At 44.6% G+C, this 24,804-nt stretch overlaps 1 protein-coding gene across 1 annotated transcript in view; it reads left to right on the forward strand.

Moving 5' to 3' along the window:
* The window catches only part of LOC147021435 (uncharacterized), a 181,125-nt gene that overhangs the window by 85,426 nt on the left and 70,895 nt on the right, over positions 1-24,804 (forward strand). Inside the window, exon 2 of the mRNA XM_085891358.1 lies at positions 9,200-11,390. Coding sequence (XP_085747484.1) covers positions 9,218-11,390 — 2,173 coding nt within the window. The 5' untranslated portion in view covers positions 9,200-9,217. The remainder of the gene's footprint in view (positions 1-9,199; positions 11,391-24,804) is intronic.

Below are 24,804 nucleotides of genomic sequence, written 5' to 3' on the forward strand. Positions count from 1 at the left end.
TAGTTATTTTTATATCCATGGTCAAGGCACGTGGAAGATCAAGCGTACTGAACTTATTAGGGCACAATAGAACAAAAGCAAGACTGAAGAGAGGGGAAAACACCAACGGCAGGGTTGAAGGACAAGAGGAAGGGAGACTTGGAGAGATAATGGGGCAGGGAAGAATGAGGGTATGGGAGGATGCATGGGGTGGACAAGATGGACACAGGAGCAAACTCTCAAGAAGGAAATACTAGAAATCTGGAAGGAGGTGGGCCTGTGGGTTAACGGGGGTAGAAAAGACCATGGATTTGGATGCTGATAATCTATGATGGTGGTGAACAGCTGTCTTGAATACTTGGAGGGAAGAATTAGACTGAAGAGAATGTGGAAGTTGGTTCCACAGGAGGGGAAAAAGAGAAACAAATGAGTGTAGGTGAGCAGTGATTCTGGATTTTGGGAGTTTCTCCAGAAGGGGATTGATGATGGACCGTGTGGGCCCTGAAGAGACCTAAGGGGGGAGGGGGGATGATAAAGCACAGAAAGAGCAGAGGGTGCAATACCAGAAAAGAGGTGGTAGAAGACAGAGAGACCACTGACCTGTCTGCGATGGGAAAGTGATCGGCCCATTGACTCACTCACCTTTGTTGTGGGACATTCCAATAATCTTGAAGGCCTTGGCTTCCAAGGTGTTAAGCTGAGCAAGGTGTGAGGCAGGGATCCCAGTCCAAACGGGAGAGCAGTCAAACTGCAGATGAAGGCCTTGTCGGTGTTCATGTATGCCAAGGAAGGTCTTTGTACGACACAGGATGCCCAGTCAGTGACTGGCTTAGGAGGCCAACTTTTGAAATGTGGTTTTCCCAAGATAGATCATGGCTGATAGTGAGACCCAGGAGTTTGGGTGATTGAACTTCCTCCAGAGGATTGTGAAGAAAATGGGTGCGATTGATAGAAAATTGCATTAGGAAACAAAATTTCAGCTTTCTTGCCCAACGAGAGCATACTAAACATTTATATCAGTGAGTAAGTGTTTCTAGGATTACTTGGTTGCTTTATGCAGATTTATTTGGCTGGAAGAGCATGGGAGGTTAATTTATGGAAATCCTAGCCACCTGCGGTAATTTCTGGGGCGAGACCTCATTAGTTATTCCCTACAATCACGGGTGTTAGATGTGATTGGGTCTTGTTATTTTATGTTAACTGCAATTGGCATTTCATGTGATACCTTCTTGGGAGCCTCGGTGGGTGCGCATTTCTATCTATGCTGTCGCTGATGACTCACCAACCTGTGAAGCTTGCAGTGTTAGTGTGAGAAATTTCTAAGGTTACCCTGAAAATTCAACAGCTCAGTGGGCTGTTGCCATGTTAGTGATGAGGTCCTTGGGTTTGAGTTCAGGGTCGAGTTGTAAGTTTCACACTAGTGCCATACAGGAATGTAATCCTGTTTAAATTTGAAATATATCTACAGAAATAAATATAAGCAGGGTGTGCTTACACATTAGAAGCAACAACAAACCGTGCTTCACCATTGTCTCGCGTCGCTCACCTGCATTTGATTTTTCTTTTAATTTTTTTTAATTTATGGATGCTTTCTGACGGTTTTGTGATTTTTCCTGGTGTATCGGCTTCGATGTGTATCGGCACGCAAAATTTCAGCTTTCTATGTCACCCGGAAGGTCCCAATCTTTAAAAGCAATCACACAGTGCTGAGCAAGAGATATATATATATATATATATATATATATATATATATATATATATATATATATATATATATATATATATATACATTTGTATATATTTATATATATACATATGTATATGTATATATATATATATATATATATATGTATATATATATATATATATATATGTTATGTAACATATAACATATATGTGCGAATTCTCGCACATATATGTTACGAATATATATATATATATATATATATATATATATATATTTTTTTTTTTTTTTACGAATTCTCGCACACCGGCGGGCGGACAGCCGCTTTTAACCGAATCGTGGCCGTACGCCCACCGGGAGAACAATTCAGTCGCGACTTTCTGGAACAACACCGAAAACCAGTCATGTGTGTGCTCCAAGCGCACACCACGGCCTAGTCAATATTCTACCCGCGCGCGACGGTCAATCGCCGAATTGTCAATATACCTAATTATTCACGCGGGCAGCCTACCGAGAGACCGTACCTCAGCGAGGTCTGCTTGGACACGAACCGCTTAAGCGGTTCGTTCCGTTTTGGAATAACCAAGCGGGGTATTATCACGAGACCTCGCTGGACCCGATTCTTTTATCGGCTATCAAAAAGCCCGCTACCATTCCGAAATGCAATATGGCGTTTCAACGGGGAAAATGACATGACGAACAGGTTCACATTCAAACAAGCACATTTATTATTTCCCACACGTATACAGTCATGCAGGTATTGAATCAATACAAAACACACACACACATGCAATTATACAGCCAAACACAATGCAAAGGAAAGAGCTAATACCATCTATTTATTATGTACAGTCACTTATACAGTTCTACTTGCGGACATGGCACCACGACATTCATTTGAAAACAAAGAAAAGCCCCAGGACAGATGAGGGGCAGACTGGGCCTCTTTGGGTCTTTATTGCACGGTGCCGTGTAGACCGCAGAGGCTCCGCGAGGCCGCGCAGGTTACCTTCCTCGCTGGGGCAACCCACGAAGCTCCCTCCCCACGGCAGCTAGCGTAACCGTGGCTCGGCCGCGGCCTGGTGGTACGGGCCCCGGCCAGCAACGCCTGAGAGGAACGAACGGGCCTTCGCTCTTTTTGAGTTGATGCTCTCTTTAAGAACCCGTTCGTCCCTCCTCGGACCATTCCGAAGCCGATCACCTCAGACCGTTCGGAGCCGGTTGGCGAGCTCTCTCCGGCTCGCACACGAACACGCAGCTCCACGCGCCACAGCAGGCTCAGTCGCGCTCGCGTCTCCTCCGCTCTCCTCAGTTTCTCCACCCCTCTGACTTCCGCTGACTCCGCCCCTTTTGATCTTTTGATCTGAATTCCGAGGCGAAGCTTGGAGTGAGCGGAAGTGCGCGAGATCACCGACTCGCGCGGCGAGCGGACGTGCGCGAGATCACCAACGCTGAAGGGAGAAGGAAACCACCGCGTTTGTTTGCAGCGATGCCGTTTGATGTGGACTCGCCGTGACTGGCGCCAAGATGGTGTCGTTTAGGAGATGAAGGTGAGGCGATGTTGTTCGTGTTGTTGGGTATCGGGGGAGATGCGGTTTGTGAAATGGTGAAGAGATGTCGTTGTTGTGAAGGCAGTTGTGGAGAGGGTGGTTGGTGGTTGGCATGGTGGAGAAAGTGGTTGGTGGTTGGTGTGGTGGAGAAGGTGGTTGGTGTGGTGGAGAAGGTGGTTGGTGGTTGGCGTGGTGGAGAAAGTGATTGGTGGGTGGCGTTATGGTGAAGGTGGTTGGTCCAAAATAATAATAGCAAAAGAAAAACGGCTAACTCATGATCACAGCCCGGGTGACACGAATCATTCCCATAAGACAACGGTGGGGAAATCTAACTGAACACGGACTTATCGGCATAACTGATCTAAGGACCTATATGGTGCTCTGCGAATTTCCACAGCCGTAACAATATGTTCATCCATGGGGACCATACTCTGTGCAGAGCGTTGGTGCTGCCTAAGCAGTCTCCTGGGCTATTGGGCACAATCCTGGACGGGTCACCACTCCGGCACAGGATACCAGCATGCTGGCACTCATTTTGCTGACCTCGGAAGGATGACAGGCAGAGTCAACCCCACCTGATATTAATTCAACAGATGAGTGGGATTTGAACTCAGGATCCCAAGCCCACCACCCTAACCATTAAGCCAACACCAGGCATATATATGTATATACAGTACACATATACACATATTACACACAGAATGACCCACATGAAGCAAGAGTAATCTCGTGCAGCATGAGCAGTCGTATGGTGTAATGGGAAACTGTCACCTCATTTAGAACGTGAGAAAACTTGCAGCACCTGCTTGGAGGGTGAAGAGCAGTTTTTAACCACCACTCAGCTCCTTACTGTGCTGTCATTTCATCTCTCATCGGAGTGGCGTCAAAGAGTACAAAATGTTAGGTGTGGTTTGTGACATTCATCTTCTTGTTTGAAGGTTTTGTTGTTTGTGATATTCATCGGCTTGCTCTAAGGTTTATTGCAGAAATATCCCAACATTAAAAAAATAACAAGCATGGAGTGGGGGTTGGAGTTGAGGGGGGCAGCCAAATCCTACCTCGCCACCTGTTTCAGAGAGCCCTGAATCAAATTATGTGGCCACCTGCCTTTGACAGCGAGCACTCATCTAGTGGGCTTATATCGTCTTATAAAGGACTCATTTATTCTGATAGGATGGTGCGGAGATACTGCACATTTATCTTTGAGCTCTCTAATCTGGGTTTGATTGCCGACCAGAACTATAAATTCTGAATGATGTTTAGCAAGCAGGTATTTGTGTCACAAAGTGGGCCGTCCCTTGGATAGACTTTATGCTGTACATCCCATCTGTTGGCGTATCATGTAGTTCGGATTCGTTAAACATCCCATGGTGTCCTCCATGAATAGGAGGTGAGTTATCACAGGCACCCTGAACAAATGACAAATTCCTGTCCAAGTCAGCTCCAGTTGAGCATCTGGCCTGGCCCACCAGTTCCTGAAACACTTGGGTCAAGAAACTTGGTGGATAGGTTGGATGTGTGTGACAAGGAAGAATTGATTCGATTTTGGTGAAGATCTCGATCCGGATCTGACAACTATAATTTTTTTTAAGTGATTCTTCACCATTGAGAGAGGGGGCTAAAAATTATATATAGCACGATATCTCAAAATGTTGTGGACGGATTCGGCCGAAACTTGGTGTACAGGTTGGGAGTGTCACAAGGACCAATTGATTCGATTTTGGTGAAGACCCGAATCCGGATTTGGATACGAGGATTATTTAATTTTTTAAGTGATTCTTCACCATTGAGAGATCGGGCCAAAACTATATAGTTCTGTTTTGCATGGTATTTCAAAAATGTATTGGGCCCGAAATGTTCTTGTGGATCCGGCATTACGTGGTGGAGGTATGCACTCTACCGGGTGCCTTTCTAGTTGAAAATGTGCTCATGCTCCAATGGAATGTTCTTGAAGAGGGCTCCAATTATAACTTTGTCTGCTGGATTGGGTCAGTCTTTCTTTGTGTTCACCTTCCTCATATTTTCATGCAAATGTTTCTCATTTTCATTGGAATACATGAGAATGAAGTGGGTATGAGAATATTATATTCAGGGATAAATGCTACATGTTATGAATGTTCTCCTGTGGTTTTAAGGGATTTTGTGGAGGTATGATGAATGGTAAATAATCCTTGTCTGTTGTTAAAATTTTTCCTTAAAGGGTAAATTCCAGATTGTAAATAAAAATTTTGACATATTTGCAAATGCTATAAACATAAATTATATTTTAAGTATGCAATGGACACCAATGTTATTATTTTACGAGCAAATACAACCCGTTGCTTCACTGATGGGGAAAATAAGGAGGGGGGGAGAAAGAGGAAAGAGGGAAGGGGAGAGAGAGAGAGAGAGAGAGAGAGAGAGAGAGAGAGAGAGAGAGAGAGAGAGAGAGAGAGAGAGAGAGGTACAGGGAGAAAGGGAGGAGGGGAGGCAGAGAGGATGAAGAAGGGGGAAAGGAGAGCAACAAAGTTTTAATATAATCCACACCTCACTTCGTGGTGATCAACCTAAAAATAGACGCACGGGGGAGGTGGAGGGGTTTGTGATTTGGGGAGGGGAGGGGGAAAAATCCACCTAAAAAGGGGGGAGGAAGAGCGACACCTCACCAAACGTTGCTATACACTGGAGGAGGGAGGGGTGCTATGAGGCGGTGAGTGTGAGACAGAGAGACACACACAGACAGAGACAGCCATAGAGTGACAGAGGTGTGAGAGGAGTGTACTGCATTATATTAGGAGGTGGGAGCGAGGAGGGGACAGGGAGAGGGGTGGGGGGGGAGGAGGGGAAAAAAAGATAGGTGAGGGGTGGAGGTGGTGTTAACAAAGAGAATGGCATGTTATGCTTAATGATCAACCATAAAATTAAAAAAAAAACTCATGTCAGAACAGCCGTACACACAAAGACACAACAGAGTTTGGGAAGTAATCTGCTGGCACATCTACAAAAACTTTGATATCCCAGTTCCAGAAAATTTGTGGGAACATGAAGCAAAAGCAATCACTGAAAACATGGAAGTACCGACCACTCACGTACGACCTCATGATCCCATCGAGCGTGAACATCAAAAACAAAGTGTTGCAACCAGATGTCATACTTCATATCATACATACATATCATACTCAAAAAAAGAGAAGAAGGCATTGCGAATTGAAGTGTTAATACCAGTGATTTTTCCGATTCATGGTCTGCATTTCAAGCTTTACCTTTGTCAGCTCCGCCTTCATTTCTTCCTGACCCACCTTCATTTGTTCTTGTAAGCTTGTCCCCATGCTTTGCATTTTTCCATTCATTTCTTGCGCATTCACATCCATTCGGCTTCCCAAGTTTTGCATTTTTCCATTTATTCTGTTTTCCATGTTTTGCATCATGTTTTGCATGTTCCCTAGTACTTCCACCAACTGGCTCATGTCAAGTGGCCTTGGCGGAGCCTCATGCATCGCCGCTGCCGCCCCCAATGCTACCTCTGGGTTTGATTGCAGGGGAGGGTCTTCCTGCAAGGTGTCATCATGAGTCATGGGTTCTTCTAACGTTAATTCCGAACCCATCTGTACCAGTCCGTCTTGGTCCGCCATGGTCCGTGCCGAGAATTAAATAAAATTTAAATCCTGCTCTTAATTTGGAGGGAAAAGGGGGGGGTGTCAAGCACACTCCTGCTCCGAATCCCGTAAATTTCTCAATGGAGGCGGAGGGGTTCGAACCCCACTCCTGAACACCAAACTGTTGCGGATTCGAACCCCGCAAATTTTATATGGAGGCGGAGGGGTTCATATCCTGCTTCTGACAACAAACTGTTGCGGGCCGGGGGTCGGTGGCTAGAATGACCGCGAGGTGGGGGAGGTTACGTCATCTCCACCAGACTCCCCGGAATTGTAGGCCGTCGCTCCGGATAATTCCGTGACGCGGCGGATCGCTGAACCGACCGTGGTCGCCAATATTTCAACCACGTAGCGTAGGGTCTATTTGTCTATAACCAATTTACCTAATTTACTACGCGATTTCGACTACCGGGGAAACCACGCCCTCAGCACGTCTAGCTCAAACCGGGTCACTCTACCGACTGCGGTAGAGTTCAAACTACCGACTACCAACTCCGGTTCGGGTGCAGCCGAGCGGAAACTGCCAAAGCCGTGCCGGCTGGGATGAACGGATTATCGGGGATAAAACCCCTTCTAAACTCAGATCGAAACATGCTGGACCAATGCAAGAAGGGACGGAAATGGACTGGGAACATTTCTGTGATGATTTATTTACAGTAAATGAAGACACAAAGCAAGACTTAACGCGAATATGCAAGCAAGGAATATTTACAATGATCCAAAAACACTTATTCAGTTCCACTTAAAGACGGGCCCACACGCAGACACACACACAAAATGAAAATAAACCCAGAGTTCTTTATTGGACCCTCGCAGCCGAGGAGAGAGACGAGCTGGGGGTCAGAGTCCAGCTGGGTACTTGACCGTTGGAGGAAGGGGGTGCTCCGCGATGCGGCACCTGACGAAGGTCGTTGGTTTGGTCCCCAGTCGCACGTGTGTGACTCGTGGTTCGTGACGGAGCTCAGGTAGTGAATAGCGGGGTCCACGGAGGGGGGTCAGGGTCGCTCTTTCCTTTCCTTGTGGAGGCCCAGCAGAGACACGTTCGCCGCCTTCACGACCTTCTGCTCAACCCTCCGCTTCAAAAGAACTGCACGCTCAACAACAACCCCGTTGAAAACCTCCGAACAACCTTCGTAACAACCCCTTCGTAACAACCCAAAAAAAACACTGCCTCAGAGAGTGCTCGAGAATTTATGGACCTTCCTCAACGGGGTGGGGCTCGCTCGAACAGACCTCACTCCCCGCCCTGATTGGGCAGGCTCCCATGGACTCGCCCTTGCTGGGCGAGGTTTCGGCCCCTGCCTGGAAACCCCACCCACTCTTCCATGCGGGCACGTACTTGTCGAGCAACAGTATCAATGTTGCAAAGGTCGTCGTGAAAGAGTTACAACGTTTGTGGGAGCCGAGAAACCGGAACCGCGAGATCTTGCTTTGGCACGTCAGGGTACGAGAAGGCAGCTGGTTGGTGGTGGATCGTGATGGGCCGAGGGGTCATGCAGATGGGATGGTTGTGAGATGGCTTGTTAGATGTAGTAACCTAACTAAAACAAATCGCAACGCATGCCTTTGATTCTCCCACTAGACAAAAGGAAGGGGATCTGACACGTACTTAACGACATAACTGACTTTTGGGGCATCTGTATGTTGAATGCACATGGTTTCCAGATCCGTAACAATATATATATATATATAGATCGATATATTGTAAGAGTGAGTTGTCCCCTACCTCCTGTGTGTGTGTGTCACACTCCTTTTTGTTTATGATATAATTCCATACCTTTGGGATGATTGCCCCAAAAGTAGCGATAACACTTTCTTGTAACATGCGTTGTAACAAAAATTTAATTCTTAATTAAATAGATGTTATAACCAGAAATAACGGCACTCGAGCGAATGGAGAATCGTACGTCGGATGCCCCAATCGCGCGGTTGAGCTTGATTTTCGCCTCCACCCTTCCGCACCTCATTTGAAGGTAAAATATTGGTCGGGAATCAAACCAATTGCATTTCAGTGTTTATATCTGTATGCAGAATGGAAATTAATTTGCAAAGGGTTCACAGTCTCCGTGGGACTACACTGAGTGTAAGTAGTTGCGGCACAATCCTGTACGACCTCAAACAAGGAAATGAGGCAAATTGGTTCCATCAATTCTGTAGTGCATTCCCAGGTTAATGTTTGCTCCAGCTTTAAATATCAATCTTATTAATCGTATACTAAAGTCTATGTTACCAAACTTATTAGATATACACTGAGGGTATTCAGATATAAGTGTCCCCACACACACACACACACACACACATCTAATACATGGAGAATTTTAAAGCACACATCTGAATGCACTCTTTTGCAGAGTGAATCGAGGTCCAAGATGCCTGAAGCTTCAATGAGTCCCAGTGGCGACATGTTGAGGGACGACAGCCGACACACCACTTTGGGTGAAAGTGTCTCCCTTCGAAGCGGGCTGCGATTGAAACTCCAAAGGATGCAGATGAATGAGGCCCGGAAAAGGCAAGCTGCTTCGCAAGGAACCCATACTTTCCAAAACGAGTTGTCTTTAAACGAGGGTTCCAGAACACCAAAAACCCTGAAATTCCCATGCAGTGTATGTGGAAAACGATTTCGCTTCAACAGTATTCTTGCTTTGCATATGCGGACACACACTGGCGAAAAGCCTTACCAATGCCCTTATTGTGATCACCGCGCAGCTCAAAAAGGCAATCTCAAAATTCATCTAAAGACTCACAAGGAGAGCACTACCATTGCAGCGGTGTGCCGTGCAGGCCTTTCAACCACTGAAGCACGACATCTCATGGCCTCTGATGCTCAAGGGACATGGCATTGTGAGGGGGGACAAGGATCAATTTCATTGGCCAATGCGAGGCTCATTATGGAAGAAAACTCAAATGTTGTTGGATTTTCTTTTAAATGTTCCTTCTGCAAAGGAAAATTCCGGACAAGAGATGAGTTGGAGAGGCATCAGATCATTCTGCACCGGCCATACCGTTGTGGCCATTGTCAATATGCAGCAGCCAGTGAGGCTGATTTGTTGAGCCACACTGAGGTACGGCATAGATCAGAGAGTGGGTCAGTCGAGCTCAGAGGAAAGGCAGGAAGGAAAGAAGGTGGAAATGGTGAATCATCATGCTGTACGATATGTGGCCAAAGTTTTGCTCAGGCCTGGTTTCTCAAGAGCCACATGCGCAAACACAAGGTTTCCTTTGAACATCCGTGCACCATTTGTGGTCGCAGGTTTAAGGAGCCATGGTTCCTCAAAAATCATATGCGTGTGCACAGTTCAGGACGTCGACCAATCTCCCGATCTGCTGTGCCACTGCCCTCACCCTCACAGGATAGTGATCCTCAGGTGGTGATAGGTAGAAATCCCCACAAGGCAATAAACATGTTCATTCCCATCGAAGCTTGTCCCGCTTGTGGCCTTCTCTTCACCGATAAGACCAGTCTCGCTGCTCATGCTGAGGTGCACATACGTGATACAAAAGGTGAAGAAGGGACAGCGGGGATCGAGAAGGAAAATTGCAGCAGTGCTTGTTGGCCTAAGGCTCGATTTTTAGGAAAGCTAGGTTTGGCGAAACCTGCTCAAGCGTTGGCTTTGGAGGGCCGGCGGATCGCTCAGAAAGCCGTTGCCGAGTTCAACCCAGTGGTCAGTTTTCAAACCTGGCACCTGGCTGCACATGGCTGCCTTGCAGAGCCTCAAGGAGCTGATTTGGCATCTCAACCTGAATCTGAGTCTGAACATCAGCTCGAAGAAAGTGAGGTAGGTCTGCACATTGGCAAGCGAAAGAATAATTTTATACCACTGCAGCCTAAACGCCTCTGCTGGGCAGCATTACCACCGGACGATGGTATTTCTCATGGAAAGGTGGATCGCAAAATGGATGGTGATGACAAGCTTCAAGGAAAAGCCTTGAATAATGTGGCAGTCTCGTTGAAACCTGAAGAGCAGCTATCCATGCATGCTGAATCACATGAGGTTCCCAGTTGTAGAAACGAGCAGACATGCAGTGAGCTGTTGAGTCCTATACTGGTCAAGGACAATGCCACTGGTGATGCAGAAAGTGGAGCCAAAAATGGAGACAGATTAAATGCTGTTAAGGAAACTGGCTGTGCTCTGGAAAAGCTCAAGATCAGCTTCAAAGGCCTAAGACTAGCAGAAGGTGTTGTATCAGGACGGGTTTCCAAGGAGTGCAACACCGCTGGTACATCACTGCCATCAAATGAGTTTAAGGACATCGAGTGTCTCGAGACACATTCTGAAACTCAGTTACCAACTACAGGAGCGTCAGAGTTGGATAAACAGCCAGGAACCTTAATGGCATCTCAAACAGCTGTCACCGGGACTGTGGATCCAAGTATTGCCGAAGACAAGACTTGCTTATTTATGATGGAGTCCTTACCGCAAAATGGAGTCTTTATGGATGGAAGTGAAGGTTCCAGAGATAGTATGAACTCTGAGTCCATCTTGCTTACAAACAAGCCAGGACGGTACAGTGGTCTGATCTACCCCAAAGTAACATCTACTGGTATGTACATTTGCAAGCATTGATATGTATAGGCCTACAGTACGTGTACGTACAGTGCGCAAAACATTAATGGTATTCCATAATATGAGAATGCAACATTCATAATCACAACTGCGCACATTATTGACTTCGATATTTGTTGAGAGCATTGTTTGATCGAGCAGTTTACATGTGAAAAAACACATCATCTTAGATGTTGATAAATTATTTCTCAATTTTGGATGTTCGGAATGGTTGGTGTGAGCATTCAGCTCATGATGTTGTGATATCTTGTTTAATCTCCGACACCATGCTGAGTTGTCCATTGTCTCCTTGGATTTCATGTGAAAGTACACTGATGTCATAATTTGTATAACATTGATGATTGTTCTGAATGTCCAACAGGAGGGTGCAGAGGGGCCTGCTTACCTTTGAGGTGTGTAGTCTGGTTTTGAATCTCGATCCAACTATAAACTATCAGATTTGTGCTTTGCAAGCAGGCCATCCAAAAGTGTGCTATCTCCCGGATGGCTGGGTGTCCCGCCTGCTGGTATTGATTGTTGGTGGGTCTTCGGCAACTCACAGTGTCTTTTGATGAAGAGTCAGCTCGTTGTTGATTTTTAATGAAGAGTGAGAAGCAGAAGGCATCCTCACAAAATTACAAATTCCTTCCCGAACCAGCTCTAGTCACGTCAACTCCTCACCTTACATGAGCTGCCAATTCCATACTAAAATGGGATACAGCACAGGATTAGTACCCTCGCCGAAGGGGAGGGTATTTCGTTTGGGTCCATTTGTCTGTCCGTTTGTTACTTACGAAATCTAAAGATTTCGTAAGTATATTGATGACTTCCGTTTCTGTTTGTTTGTTTGTTATCTTGCCAAAACGAAGTTTTTGCAAGATATGTTAGTCAGCTTGTATGTTTTTTTGTTTGTTTTTGTTTTTTTGTTTGTTTGTTTGTTTGTTTGTTTTTCTGTAATCACATATAAAAAAATTCTGCAGAGCACAGTTATCATCGGAAAATTTTGTAACTTCGCATATCAGAGGCCTATAGAGGTCCCTTTCAGCGCATAAAATTTTGAAGGTCAAGGTCAAAGGTCAAGGTCACTTTGTCGCAAATCAGGGGAGTCGACGAAACCCTTATTTTTTGAGTAATTTTGATCGGATCGTCTTCAAACTTCACGGGAATATAGTTCATGGTCTGGCGCTCAGCTGATTAATTTTTGGTGGCGATTGGCCTTGACCTTCATGGTTAGCGCCAAAGGTCAAACATATTTGACCCCAAGGTCAAATTTTCAAGTTTTAGGAATCATATCGTGTAGTACCTCAAATTGAACACCTCGATGAGTGCTTTCTAGATATGTCAAGCTTGAGACATTATGACGTCATTTGGTGACGTTATGAGGCAAAAGCATATTTTTCATGGTTACTCTGCAGAACGATTCTCATCGGAATCTCTCGTAGGCAGATATTCCTCAAGGAGTCGCTCCTGGTGGATAGCAGCTCTGTTCACCTCAGTGTGACCTTAAAGAAGTCACACGTGGTCACCTTTTGGCAAGATACGGGTCACCCTGCAGGTGACTGGTTTATTTGTTTGTTTGTTTGTAGGCACGATAACTCGAGAACGGAAGAAGCTACCAATGTCAAATTACACCACGTGATTCAGGAGGGTGATGGCTAGTACTGATTAGATTTTTGTCAAAATCGGTCAAAGGTCAAGGTCACAGTGAGGTCAAATATTCGATTTTTGATGGTTTGGTACAGATAACTCGAGAACGGAAGAAGCTACCAATGCCAAATTACACCACGTGATTCAGGAGGGTGATGGCTAGTGCTGATTAGATTTTGGTCAAAATCGGTCAAAGGTCAAGGTCACAGTGAGGTCAAACATCCAAAAAATGATAGCTCGAGAACGGAAGAAGCTACCAATGTCAAATTACACCTGTGAATCAGGAGGGTGGTGGCTAGCGCTGAATAGATTTTGGTCAAAATCGGTCAAAGGTCAAGGTCACAGTGAGGTCAAACATCCAAAACTTTGGATTTTTGATGGTTTGGTACAGAATCATCGTAGAAACTTCTGGTTTGCGTCGCTACCTTCTCTCGAGACAGCTTTTATTAGACAAGGTCAGAGGTCAAGTTGACGATTTCGTGTCAAGTTGACGATTTCGTAAGTACCAGTCTATGACTGCTTGTTTGTTTGTTTGTTTGTTTGTTTGTCCACACAGAACTTTCATATTTTTCTCCGCAACCACTAATCGGATTGAGACAAAATTTTCACAACAGGTGCTTTCACCGTAGGTGACTTCTCATGTGGAATGCTTTACTGATAATTATGACGTCATCGGTCACGTGGTGTGGCAGCCGTGTTGGAAAAACAGAAAAACTTTCAACCTCTGTATCTCTGAAACCACACCAAGGAAAAAATAGAAACTTGGCACATGGCAAGTATTCATCATGGGGAATGAGTGATTTTTTATGACATTATAGATGCCTTTGTTAAGACGTCATAATTGCATATGTAGAACGCTACATCTGATCAGTATGAAAAATTTGGAGGGTCATCTTGGGATAAAATAGTCCACAGATAAAAAATTGCTGACTTCATCGTTTACGTGATTCAGCAGCCTTTGTTTTTTTGTACCTTCAAAAATCTTCTTCTCTGAAATGCTGAACAGAACGAGATGAAACTTTACATGTATGCCTGCCAGTGTGACCACTCCTCATTTTTATAAATGCCAAGGTGAGCCAATGAAAAAAGCCAAGAATTCACAAGGTTTCGGAAAAGCGATAATAATAGAAAACCTATACGCCAAGAAAACCTGCAGAAAACCAAGACGCCAAGGTGAACAACGAATAGCCAAGATCTTGTGAAAAAAGCCAAGGAGTGGTCACACTGATGCCTGCCTATCCATGAGGAACAAAAGGTTCACACATATGTTGTCATAGGTCACATGGTTTGGCAGTCATATTGGATTAACCCTAAAACCCATTAAAAAAAATCTTCTCCAGAACGGCTGGACAAATCGAAGGGAAACTTCACACAAATGTTCCCCAAGCCATGGTTGTACAATTTTTTTAAAGAATAATTAATAGGTCACATGGTTTGGTGGCCATATTGAATTGAAGAAAAATATTAAATAATGTTTTCTCTGGAACCAATTAATCAAATTATGTGAAACCTCACATTTATGATCTGGTAGTGATGGGGAATATATGTTTTAAATCTCAACTTGATCGGATGCATGGGCTGGCAGTCAGAATTATTTAATTTTTTGATATGGGTTTAAAAAATGTTTTAGCCACGTCTCGCACACTGATCTCTACTACTGGATTGGTCACGTCCACAGCGATTGTATACGGAGGAGTGAAGTCACCGGAAGTTCACTTTCCACCATCTTGTCTCCCCCAAAACATCACTGCAGCGAATACGAACACAGCAGACTGGCAGTAAGAAATCTCCAAATGCAAGCAATAAACTTTTCATGTAACTCATGCAAAGTTTTATCAGTTGGTGTAATGAACTTGTGAAAATCACAGACCTCGTGTGACCGTGAGAGAATGTCGCTTTGCGTGGTTTAATCACCTTTTACGTCTGTGCGCTGACAGGGAACGTTGACATTTCACATTTTCATGTGTTAAGTGTATTTTGTGATGTCATACACACGGTGATTAAACTCAGGTGGTGACATTTCGGCCCTTCATACCTGCACCACATCAACACAAGAAAATTCCGGACTTTTTTTTCCAACTTACAGAGGAGTGGGCATGTCTTGGGTAAAAAAAACATCAACCACACAACACCCCTTCACAAGACCCACCCCCATCAACAACACTGCAGACATCCACATCATCATCCATCAATGCTCAAACTTGCAAAAAGACCTGCCAACATCCCTCTACCTCTCTCTCTCTCTATCGAGTGCAGCCTGTGGCTGCTGGTTGCATCATTGGTTGGGATGCGGCTGTGCCGCTGATGCAGTGTCCCCCTTACCAGTACACTGGTGCTCATTTTGCCAACCTCGGAAGGATGACAGGCTGAGTCAACCTCCTGGTGTATATTAATTCAGCGGCCAACGGGACTTGAACTCAGGACCCTGGGATCCCAAGCCGCCACCTGAACCACTAAGCCAACACCAATCTTTTACCTCTACCTCTCAATCTGCATAACTTCCAGGTTCCTATCTAATTCCAATTTAAACCCATCTACTGTTTCTGTCACCAATTCCTTTCCAGGGACACCGTTCCATGCATTAACTACTCTTTGAGTGAAAGACCCCTACCTCACTACCTTCTTAACTCGACTCTTCTTTCCTCTCAAGCGGTGCCCCTGGTGCGATCACTGTGTCTACTCTGCTGAATAATTCTTCTGCACTTATTTTGTCGATGCCCTTCAATACCTTAAACATCTCAATCATATCGCCTCGTATCCTCTTTCTTTCTTTCTATTGCACAAAGCCCTGTCTCCTTCAACCGCTCCTCAGCTGAGTCGAGTGAGGCCCGGAATCAATCTGTTCGCCCTGCGTTGAACCCGTCGACATGGCAGCGATGTCCTTCCTGAGTTGTGGTGACCAAAACTGCACACAATATTCTAGATGTGGCCCTCACGAAATTCCTGGGCGATGTTAACAACTCTTTTGATATATAATTGATCCCCCTCCAAATACAACTGAAAACCAGATTTGCTTCACATTTTGCTGCCTGACACTGTGCTGCCTGCTTACCTCCCATATCTCTTACCGCCCCGAGATCCTTCCCCCATGTGACACACTCCGACATTACCCCTTGTATCCTGTAATCTCTATTTATATTGTTCTTCGGAAGAACTTCTTCCCCATCCCCAACACCTTACACTTGCTCAGGTTAAATTACATTCTCCAATGTTTTGCCCAATCTATGAGAGTATCAACACTTTCCTCAATCTGATCACCATCCCCTCTGCTATCCACCTTCCCTCCAAGCTTTGTGTCATCTGCAAATTTGGAAAACCTCTTCACCCCTCTCTCCAAATCATTGATGTAAATAATTAAAAACTAATGGTCCGAGTCCTGATCCCTGAGTACATATAAAGTTGACAACATTAAGAGAAGAAAGCGAGGTGGGATGGAAGGGATCCATGGTGTAAGGGAGGGAAGTGACTGAGGGGGAAGAGGGGGAGAGTCTGATGGGGGTGGGGGGGGGAGTTCCTTCCCCCACCCCTCCAAATGGTAGGGGAATGTTTATTTAACCTGAAGTTTGTACATTCTAAAACATTCTTGTGTGCAAAATGAAAGCAGTCTAATCATCTTCTTCATTTATTGATGTAATTTTTCAGTTTTTAACACGTAACTCCTGAATATGTTTTGAACTTTACATTGTATAACACACAAGGAGTGTTGAGATTGAGGGGGGGGGAGGGTACCCCACGCTGCCTGTGAGAAAAGTACACAGGTACGTGATATTATTTACGAGAAGGATATTATATTTATAAGGTTTCAGGATGTGTTGGACATTGAAAGGCTTTGTACGGAGTTATTGGCCTCGTCATGGTTAACTTTTACCTGCGAACTTTGGTCTCAAAACGCCCTTCAAGCCAACATCTCGTAGCTTACAACCTTGCCCCGAAATCAGTAAGAAACGCAGAATAACAAAAAATTGCCTAAAATAACAAAACATTTTAAATAACAGAAAAAAACATGACTGGTTTTGTTTTGTTATTGATGAAGTGACCTGGAGCCTAATGTAACTTGGATGTTAGGCCTATGTTTGTTTTCCGATCCAACCCGGTGTCGGGCCTCATAATATCCATTGATCGCCTCCTTGCAATTGCCAAGGAGCTCCAAGGGAATTGTCCGGAATTCGATTGAGTAACAGGAACAGTAATTTACTTCAAAATCCATTAAAATATTAGACAGAAGTTGAAATATATTTTGCAAAATCGGCCGGGCCCAGTTCAACGTTGCGTGTTACGACAGTTCGCCTCTTTTGGGGGAGACAAGATGGCGGAAAGTGCACTTCCGGTGGCTTCACGCACGAGTCGTCGTGACCAATCCAGTAGTAGAGATCAGTGGTCTCGCACAGCGAGACGTGGCTCGAAGAGAGCTCCGCCTTCTTCTTCTTCTTCTTCTTCTTCTTCTTCTTCTTCTTCTTCTTCTTCTTCTTCTTCTTCTTACGAAGCCTTTAGGACTCGGCTCTTTTATATACAGGATCTGGATCTCCTTAAATACTAAACACCTGTACACATCCTCGCATTGAGGGTGCCTTTTGAGAGCGTCTCTCATGAACTTTTAAATATATTCGGACATTTGCTTTAAAGTTTCGAAAAGTTCACGTTACTATTTAAAGATTATTCCATTTAATGTGTTGTAATTTCGTAAATACACGATTTTCTCGTCATGAACGACAATCGTCCATGACGGGTCTCGCTATTGGCTCAATCAAGGCACGTGACGAAATATCGGAAGTTGTTGTTGTTGTTTTTTTTCCTTCTTCTTCTTCTTCTTCTTCTTCTTCGTCTTCCTGTTTTTGTTCTTGTTCTTCTGGTGAAGACAAAACCTCTAGGACGCGGCTCTTGGACACATTTGTCCTTGTTTTAATAAGGCTCTCTTGGTTGTTCCTGGATGGGTTTGAGGGTAGAGGAGTAGCAACTGAAATGTGAATCATATCCAGGTTCCTCCTGATCACCATCTTTGCTTTTTGCTTGTTTGGGTTCCTTCTGATTACTCCAATGCAGGATTGCACATATTTGGTCTTCCATTTGATATGACTTTAATTTATTTTCATCCCATTCTAAATTCAATTGACTAATGAATAATTTTTAAAAACGTCATGGGTCAGGGTCAGGTGTCTGATCAAAGCGGGGTTGCATCAAAGCAGAACGTCTTGGTACCCGGTCATCAATGCCAGCAGTTATAAAGTGGCAGTTCTAATTACGTCTCATTAATTAAGACACCAGTATACAAAACCACACAAAACTACACAAAATACACCGCAAAAAAGGAGTTCTGACGAAGGTCTGCAATCTCTGATTTATCTTTTTCTTGTGATGATGATGATGATTGTGATGTTGATGATGATGATGATGATGATGATGATGATGATGATGATGATGATGGTGATTGTTCTCAAGGGAGTCCTGGCATTGCTACCCAGGACACCACAGAGGTTTTCTATTTGGGAAATGCCTGGAGACTGTGCAGGGTAGAGAAGGGGTAAATTGGAAATATTATTTGTTGGAGAAAAGTCCTCATTTGTACAGGTTTGTGTGGCCATGTGTACAACGTTGATGGAATATTTGATTCCTATTCCCAAAACTCCAAACAAACCCAACGCCCCCCCCCCGCCCCCATTCCCAACCCAATGTCCATAATACAATCTCCTCCACTTTTTATTCCCTCCTTTCCCTACTCTCCTATCCTTTCATTTTTTTCCATCATATCCCCCTGTCTTTTTTTTTTTCCATTTTGCCCCCACCATTCCCTCATGCCTACATTTTAACTCGATGGCTCTGTTGCCATTTTGGAAAAAGAACTGTGATTTAGATGGCACAAAAATGGCACTTGCAGTGAAAGGTTGGAGGATACTGTATATTAATAATCTGCTGAAATACAGCACGGGCACATTCTTTGGTGAGGATTAATTTAAATTTATTGTGCACAAGCAAATACTACCCATCGCTTCACTGGTGGTAATATGAAGATGGGGGAGAAAAAGGGGGGAGAGAGAGCGAGGGGGGAGAGTGAGGAGGTGGAGGGGAATGGAGAGGAGGGAGGGGAGCAAGGAGGGAGGGGAGCAAGGAGGGAGGGAGAGTGAGGAGGGGTGGGGGAAGGGAAGGCCAATTAAACATGCCCAAACAGCAACATTTTCTTTTTAACCACTGGGTTCTGTATAAAACTGGGCGGTAACTTTTAAAACCCACACTATTGACCTGACAAAGGCCTGCCTGTATGCATGCATGATCGTACACATAGCGACATTTGCATCCCTCTGGTCAGCTCACTCCGAATCTGATTCATACATATGACACTCTGGTAAGCTGTTTCAAATTCAAAACTCAACCGTCATCCTAAATAGTCTCCTTAACAGAGGGATAGATGAGGAGGAGGGGGGAAAGGTAGAAGAGTGAGTGAGGGGAAAGGTAGAGGAGGAAGGGGAGGTAGAGAGGATGGAGGGGAAGGGGGAAGGAGAGCGTAGGGGGGAAGTGAGGAGGGGATGAGGAAGAGAGGAGGTATGGGGGAGCAAGGAGGGAGGAGAGGTGGTGGAGCTAGGAGGGGTGAGGAAGGGGAGAGCTAGGAAGGGGGAAGAGCGAGGAAGTGTGGGTGGGGAGAGCAACACCTCACTAAACGTCGCTATACTCTCCAGGAGTGGGGGGTGGAGCGAGGAGGACAGGGGAATTGAGGAGGGGGAGGAGGGGGTTGGGAGGAGCTAAGCATGAGGAGAGGGGTTCTTGACTTGCGTTTGGCAGTGGGATTTGTTGAGAAGGCAGGGGTGGGGAGTAGCACAGGATTGAATGAAATGGGGTGCATTAAAACAGCACGTTAATACAGCAGGTGGGTATGCCGACCCGTATACCATCAGTGATCCTCTGCCATACTGTATGACTGTATGGTCAAGTGCTGCTTGGACCACTGCAAAGTGCCATTCTCTATAAGGTCTCCAAATCTTATATGTACAGTACTGCTAGCTCTGACATCTATCCCGAAATGTTGGGGCTATCTACACACGGTGTATGCAAATATGGTGGAAAGTTTTAACTCTTACATCTTCCCTAAATGCTCCATCCCTCCTGACCCCACTCCCCCCCCCACCCCCACAACTAATCCCAGCTTTATCTTCTGCAAAACTACCTTCCATTATTTCCTCATTCTATCCAAACTCCCTTTCACTCCCTTCTCTCCAATATCGTTCTCACTTGTCTTCATTCTCTCAATTTTGCTCCTCTGCCTTGGGTACAAAACAAATAGATTGCACATTGTCCCATATTTAATATAGAAGATTTCGATAAAATGCCAGTTTTGTTTTTCTGTATCTTGCAGTCTTTGAGAATGTGATGTAGAGTCTGTAGCTTTGCAACCCAAGTATATATTGCATGATGTTTCTGAACAGAGATATTGGTGCACTTCCCATGGCGAGGCTCTTATCGACCAGCTTTTGATTGGCTCTTCGTACATAAATGCATTTCTTCGCACATGATCACATACTCACGATGAAACAGTTATATAATACACTCAGGAGGCACAATACAAACCAGAATTCATAACACATTATGTGCACAGTGCATGTAATTTGTAACTGTATCACTTTAATAGGAAATAGGACATATGATGTATGATACATTATTCAGGAGATTTTATCTAATTCTTGTTTTATTAAGTACAGAGGTGTCTCTTGAAATGCAATTCGAATATTGAGTTTAACTTTTACCCTTTCTTGGGTTTAATACCACATAACATCCAATATGTTCCCTCGTATGAACAAGGACATTTGAAGGTTCAAATATTTTACACTGTGCAAGAGATACTAAACAGCTACACATTGAAGAAGTCTGTAAGTGAGCTTTTAAAACAATCCCTTACAACAACGTGCAACCAGAAACACTGATTATATATATATATATATATATATATATATATATATATATATATATATATATATATATATATATATATATATATATATATATATATATATATATACCAGGTGTACTGGCGTGCGCCTGTAATCCGGCTACTCGGAGGCTTGGGTTGGAGGATCGCTTGAGGACGGGAGCTATGCGCTGGACCTCGCTGTGAGAGGGTGTAGGGCATCCCGGAATCATGGCGAAACCCAATCCTTATCCCTGTGTCATAAGAGGCAACCAGGGTTGCGTCAGGAAGGGCATCCGGCGTAAAACCTGTGCCAAATCAGTATGCGGATCATAACGGATGATCCGCTCTGGCGACCCCTAACGGGAGCAGCCGAAAGACGAACAACATATATGTGTATATATATATATATATATATATATATATATATATATATATATATATATATATATATATATGTATATATATATATATATATATATATATATATATATATATATATATATATATATATATATATATGTATATATATATATATGTGTATATATATATATATATATATATACACACACATATACAGTCAGAAAGGACTGTTTGATGTAATGAGCGGTTCATAATACGTGATTAGTAAAGCGTTACGGATCTGGTCTAGGGGGTGGAAATGAGGGATAGATTAGAATAGTTATTTTGTAATACATGTTCGCGTAAGTGTGTTGTAATTCCCATGGTGATAAAACTGTACAGAGCTTGTGTTTGGAAATATCTAGTCCCAACACCCCCACTCAATTGTCTGTATCTAAGCCCCACCTGCATTCTTGAAACTCCCCCATTGTCTATCTGTCCTTTTTATGGAATTTCCTAATTCCTCCCCATAATTACCAATGAGCGTGACTCACATTTCAATCACAGGGTCAGCACAAGGACACCAGATGGGCCAAGGATGTGCCCTTTTATGGACATATGGCTGGTGCTACTGTCCAATGAGCACCCCACACGTGATGCACGCCTCACAGGGAAGAATGTAGCAAGTGAAGGTGGCAGTCGGAGAGGTTCGGCAGAAGCTCCGTTTGTGCTATTGATTTGTGCTGCTGCTGCTGCGGGCTGTAAGTCATGGAGGGAGACACCCGAGGTGCAATGAGGATAGGACCACACTGAACCGCTGCGCACCCACCGAGTATCCCAATGGCTGACTGGGACGAAGGGCGAGCACGTGGACAACGGACCCACACCGCATCCACGAGCAGAACCTCGCAGGACAGGACTGTCATGGTTTCGGGGAGCGTTGCTTGTAATTATTTTGTTTAATCATGTTAGCCATTGAGTGGCTGTGCTCCCTTCCCTTTCCCAAATTCTCTGATTCTCTCTGTCAATAACTTCATCTCTTTGATGAAAAACATGCGTGGCCATCAAGAACAGTATCCACAGCACTTGGAAATTAGACTATTAACCCATGAGATGGGCATTATGGGCATCAACGTGGGAGGTCGACGGGCTCCACTCGGCTATTCCTGTCGGCGATTCTTCTGCAGTTGCTTTCGGAGATGCCGATTCACAACAAATTAACCCAGTGGACACGGAAACCTTTTTGTCCCATACACACCGGGCGGCATGATGGTAATTGAAGACCATGCAACCATAATAATATCTTACCAAAGAATATAAGTTATTTTTATTTTTTATTTTTGTTTACATCGTCGAGGCTCGTAGAAGAGCTAGTATGCTGAACATACCAGGATGTAAGAGTCAAAAACATGATGCAAAACCCGAAAACGGGACACAAAAGGAGCAGTAGAGAGAGAGGGGGGAGGGGGACACCAACAGCAGAGTTTAAGACCGAGATAGAAGGAGACTTGAACAAACAATAGGTGTGGGCAGGAATGGGAGGTAGGAGAGGATGCGTGGGCTGAATAAGATGGATACAGAAGGAAACTGTGAGGAGGGAAAACTGGAAATTTGGAAGCAGGAGGGTTTGGAGCGGGGTTAACGAGGGTAGAAAGGATCATGATTTTGGATTGAGGACAAAATGAGATGGTGGTGAACAGGTGTCTTGAATACCTGGACGGAAGAATGAGATTGAAGAGAATGTGGAAGTTGGTTCCACAGGTGAGAAAAAAAAGAGGAAAGAATGAGTGGAGGTGAGCAGTTATCCTGGATATATGTAGTTTCACCAGGAGAAGGTTGATGATGGACCATGTGTGCCCTGCAGAAACCTGGGGGAATGGGGACAAAGCATGGAAATGGCAGAGGATGCAAGACAAAAAAAGAAGGCAGTGGAAGACAGAGAGACCACCGAGCTATCTGCAAAGGCAAAGTGTTAGGCCTATAAACTCAGCTTCATCACAGGAGATTCCAATAATCTTGAAGGCCTTCATTTCCGTGGCGTCAAGCTGAGGAAGATGTGAGGCAGGGGAGGCAGCCAGAGGGAAGGACAGTACTCCATCGAGCTGTGGATGTCTGCCTTGTAGGTGGATAGAAGTCCAGTTGTGCCAAAGAATACCTTTGAATGACAGAGGATGCCAAGTCGGCGGCTGGTTTTGGAGACCAACTTTTAGATGTGGTTTTCCCAAGAAAGTTCATGGCTGATCGTGAGACCCAGGAGTTTGAATGACTGAACTTCCTCAAGAGGATTGTTGAGAACATAGATGGGAGGGTTTTCCAGATGGTCCTTTAATGGAGAGATAGTAAGAGTGTGAGGGTGTGAGATTTTTCAGGATTGAAAGACTTGTTCCAAGTGTTTGACCAGCTTGTGATTTTGTAATGGTTTGAAGAAAGGGAAGAGGTTGTAGCCTATCTGTCTCAAGGATGAGAGCAGTGTGACCACTCGTCATTTTCATAAATACCAAGGTGCGCCAATGAAAAAAGCCAAGAATTCACAAGGTTTCGGAAAAGCGATGATAATAGAAAACCGATACGCCAAGAAAACCTATAGAAAACCAAGACGCCAATGTGAACAACGAATAGCCAAGATCTTGTGAAAAAAAGCAAAGGAGTGGTCACACTGGATGAGAGATGTCATGACAGAGGGATGAGTTATCAGCAAATAGATAAGGAGATTTTCCAGAGAGTCAAGAGAGATCATTGATGAAGATAAAGAATAAGATTGGGGCCACAACACCAGCCTTGAAAGGGAGAGGAGAAGAAAGCATTCCATTGAGAGCCACACGTTGGCTATGAGAGTAGAGGAAGTCAGTAACCATTTGTGTGTAGTTGGCCTTGAATGCCTTAGGCAGAGAGTTTGGAGAGCAAGGTGGAATGCCAGACAATATCAAAAGCACAAGATATGTCTAGAGAGACTGCCCTGATCTCATGTCTGACATTGAGGGCCTTCCGACATTGTTGGGTGAGTAGAAGCAGCATGTCCAAGGAAGAGTGACCTGATCTGAAACCACATTGGTGATCGAAGATGAGGTTGTTGGAGAAAAGGAATGATTTCATATCAAGTGTGGTATTGTCTGTCTGGTCAGGTCAGGTCAGGTTCGATCTGTGACCTGCTACAGGTACCATGTAAACCTGTACTAACCTGTTCCATGGTCGGGTTGTCGGCGACTAAACCGTCTCCCCCACCAGGTTTTCTGGTGAGGAGGGTGTTTGGATATGGACACCCAGCAGGATTAAAAACAAAACCTGTCAAAGGGCGGAGGAGCTAATTGTGAGCCAACGGCCATCCATATCTAGTGCCCAACTGTGTCTGCGGACGTCCTCCTGCAGTTGGGTTACTTCTTATTAGGAGGTTGGTGGCAGGATTTGCACTCCAGCCACCGTAAAACGCTTCATTCCGCAAAACGCAAAAACGCAAAAAATCTGAAAACCCACTCCGTGGGAGTACCTCCTGTGCAGCTTCCTTCGCAGGGCAGCTCACCGGATGATGGGATTG

The sequence above is a fragment of the Eptatretus burgeri genome, chromosome 8 (genome assembly GCF_056783735.1).
Source record: "Eptatretus burgeri isolate ZD-2024b chromosome 8, Ebu_testis_v1, whole genome shotgun sequence".
In the NCBI taxonomy this organism is placed as follows: Eukaryota; Metazoa; Chordata; class Myxini; order Myxiniformes; family Myxinidae; genus Eptatretus; species Eptatretus burgeri.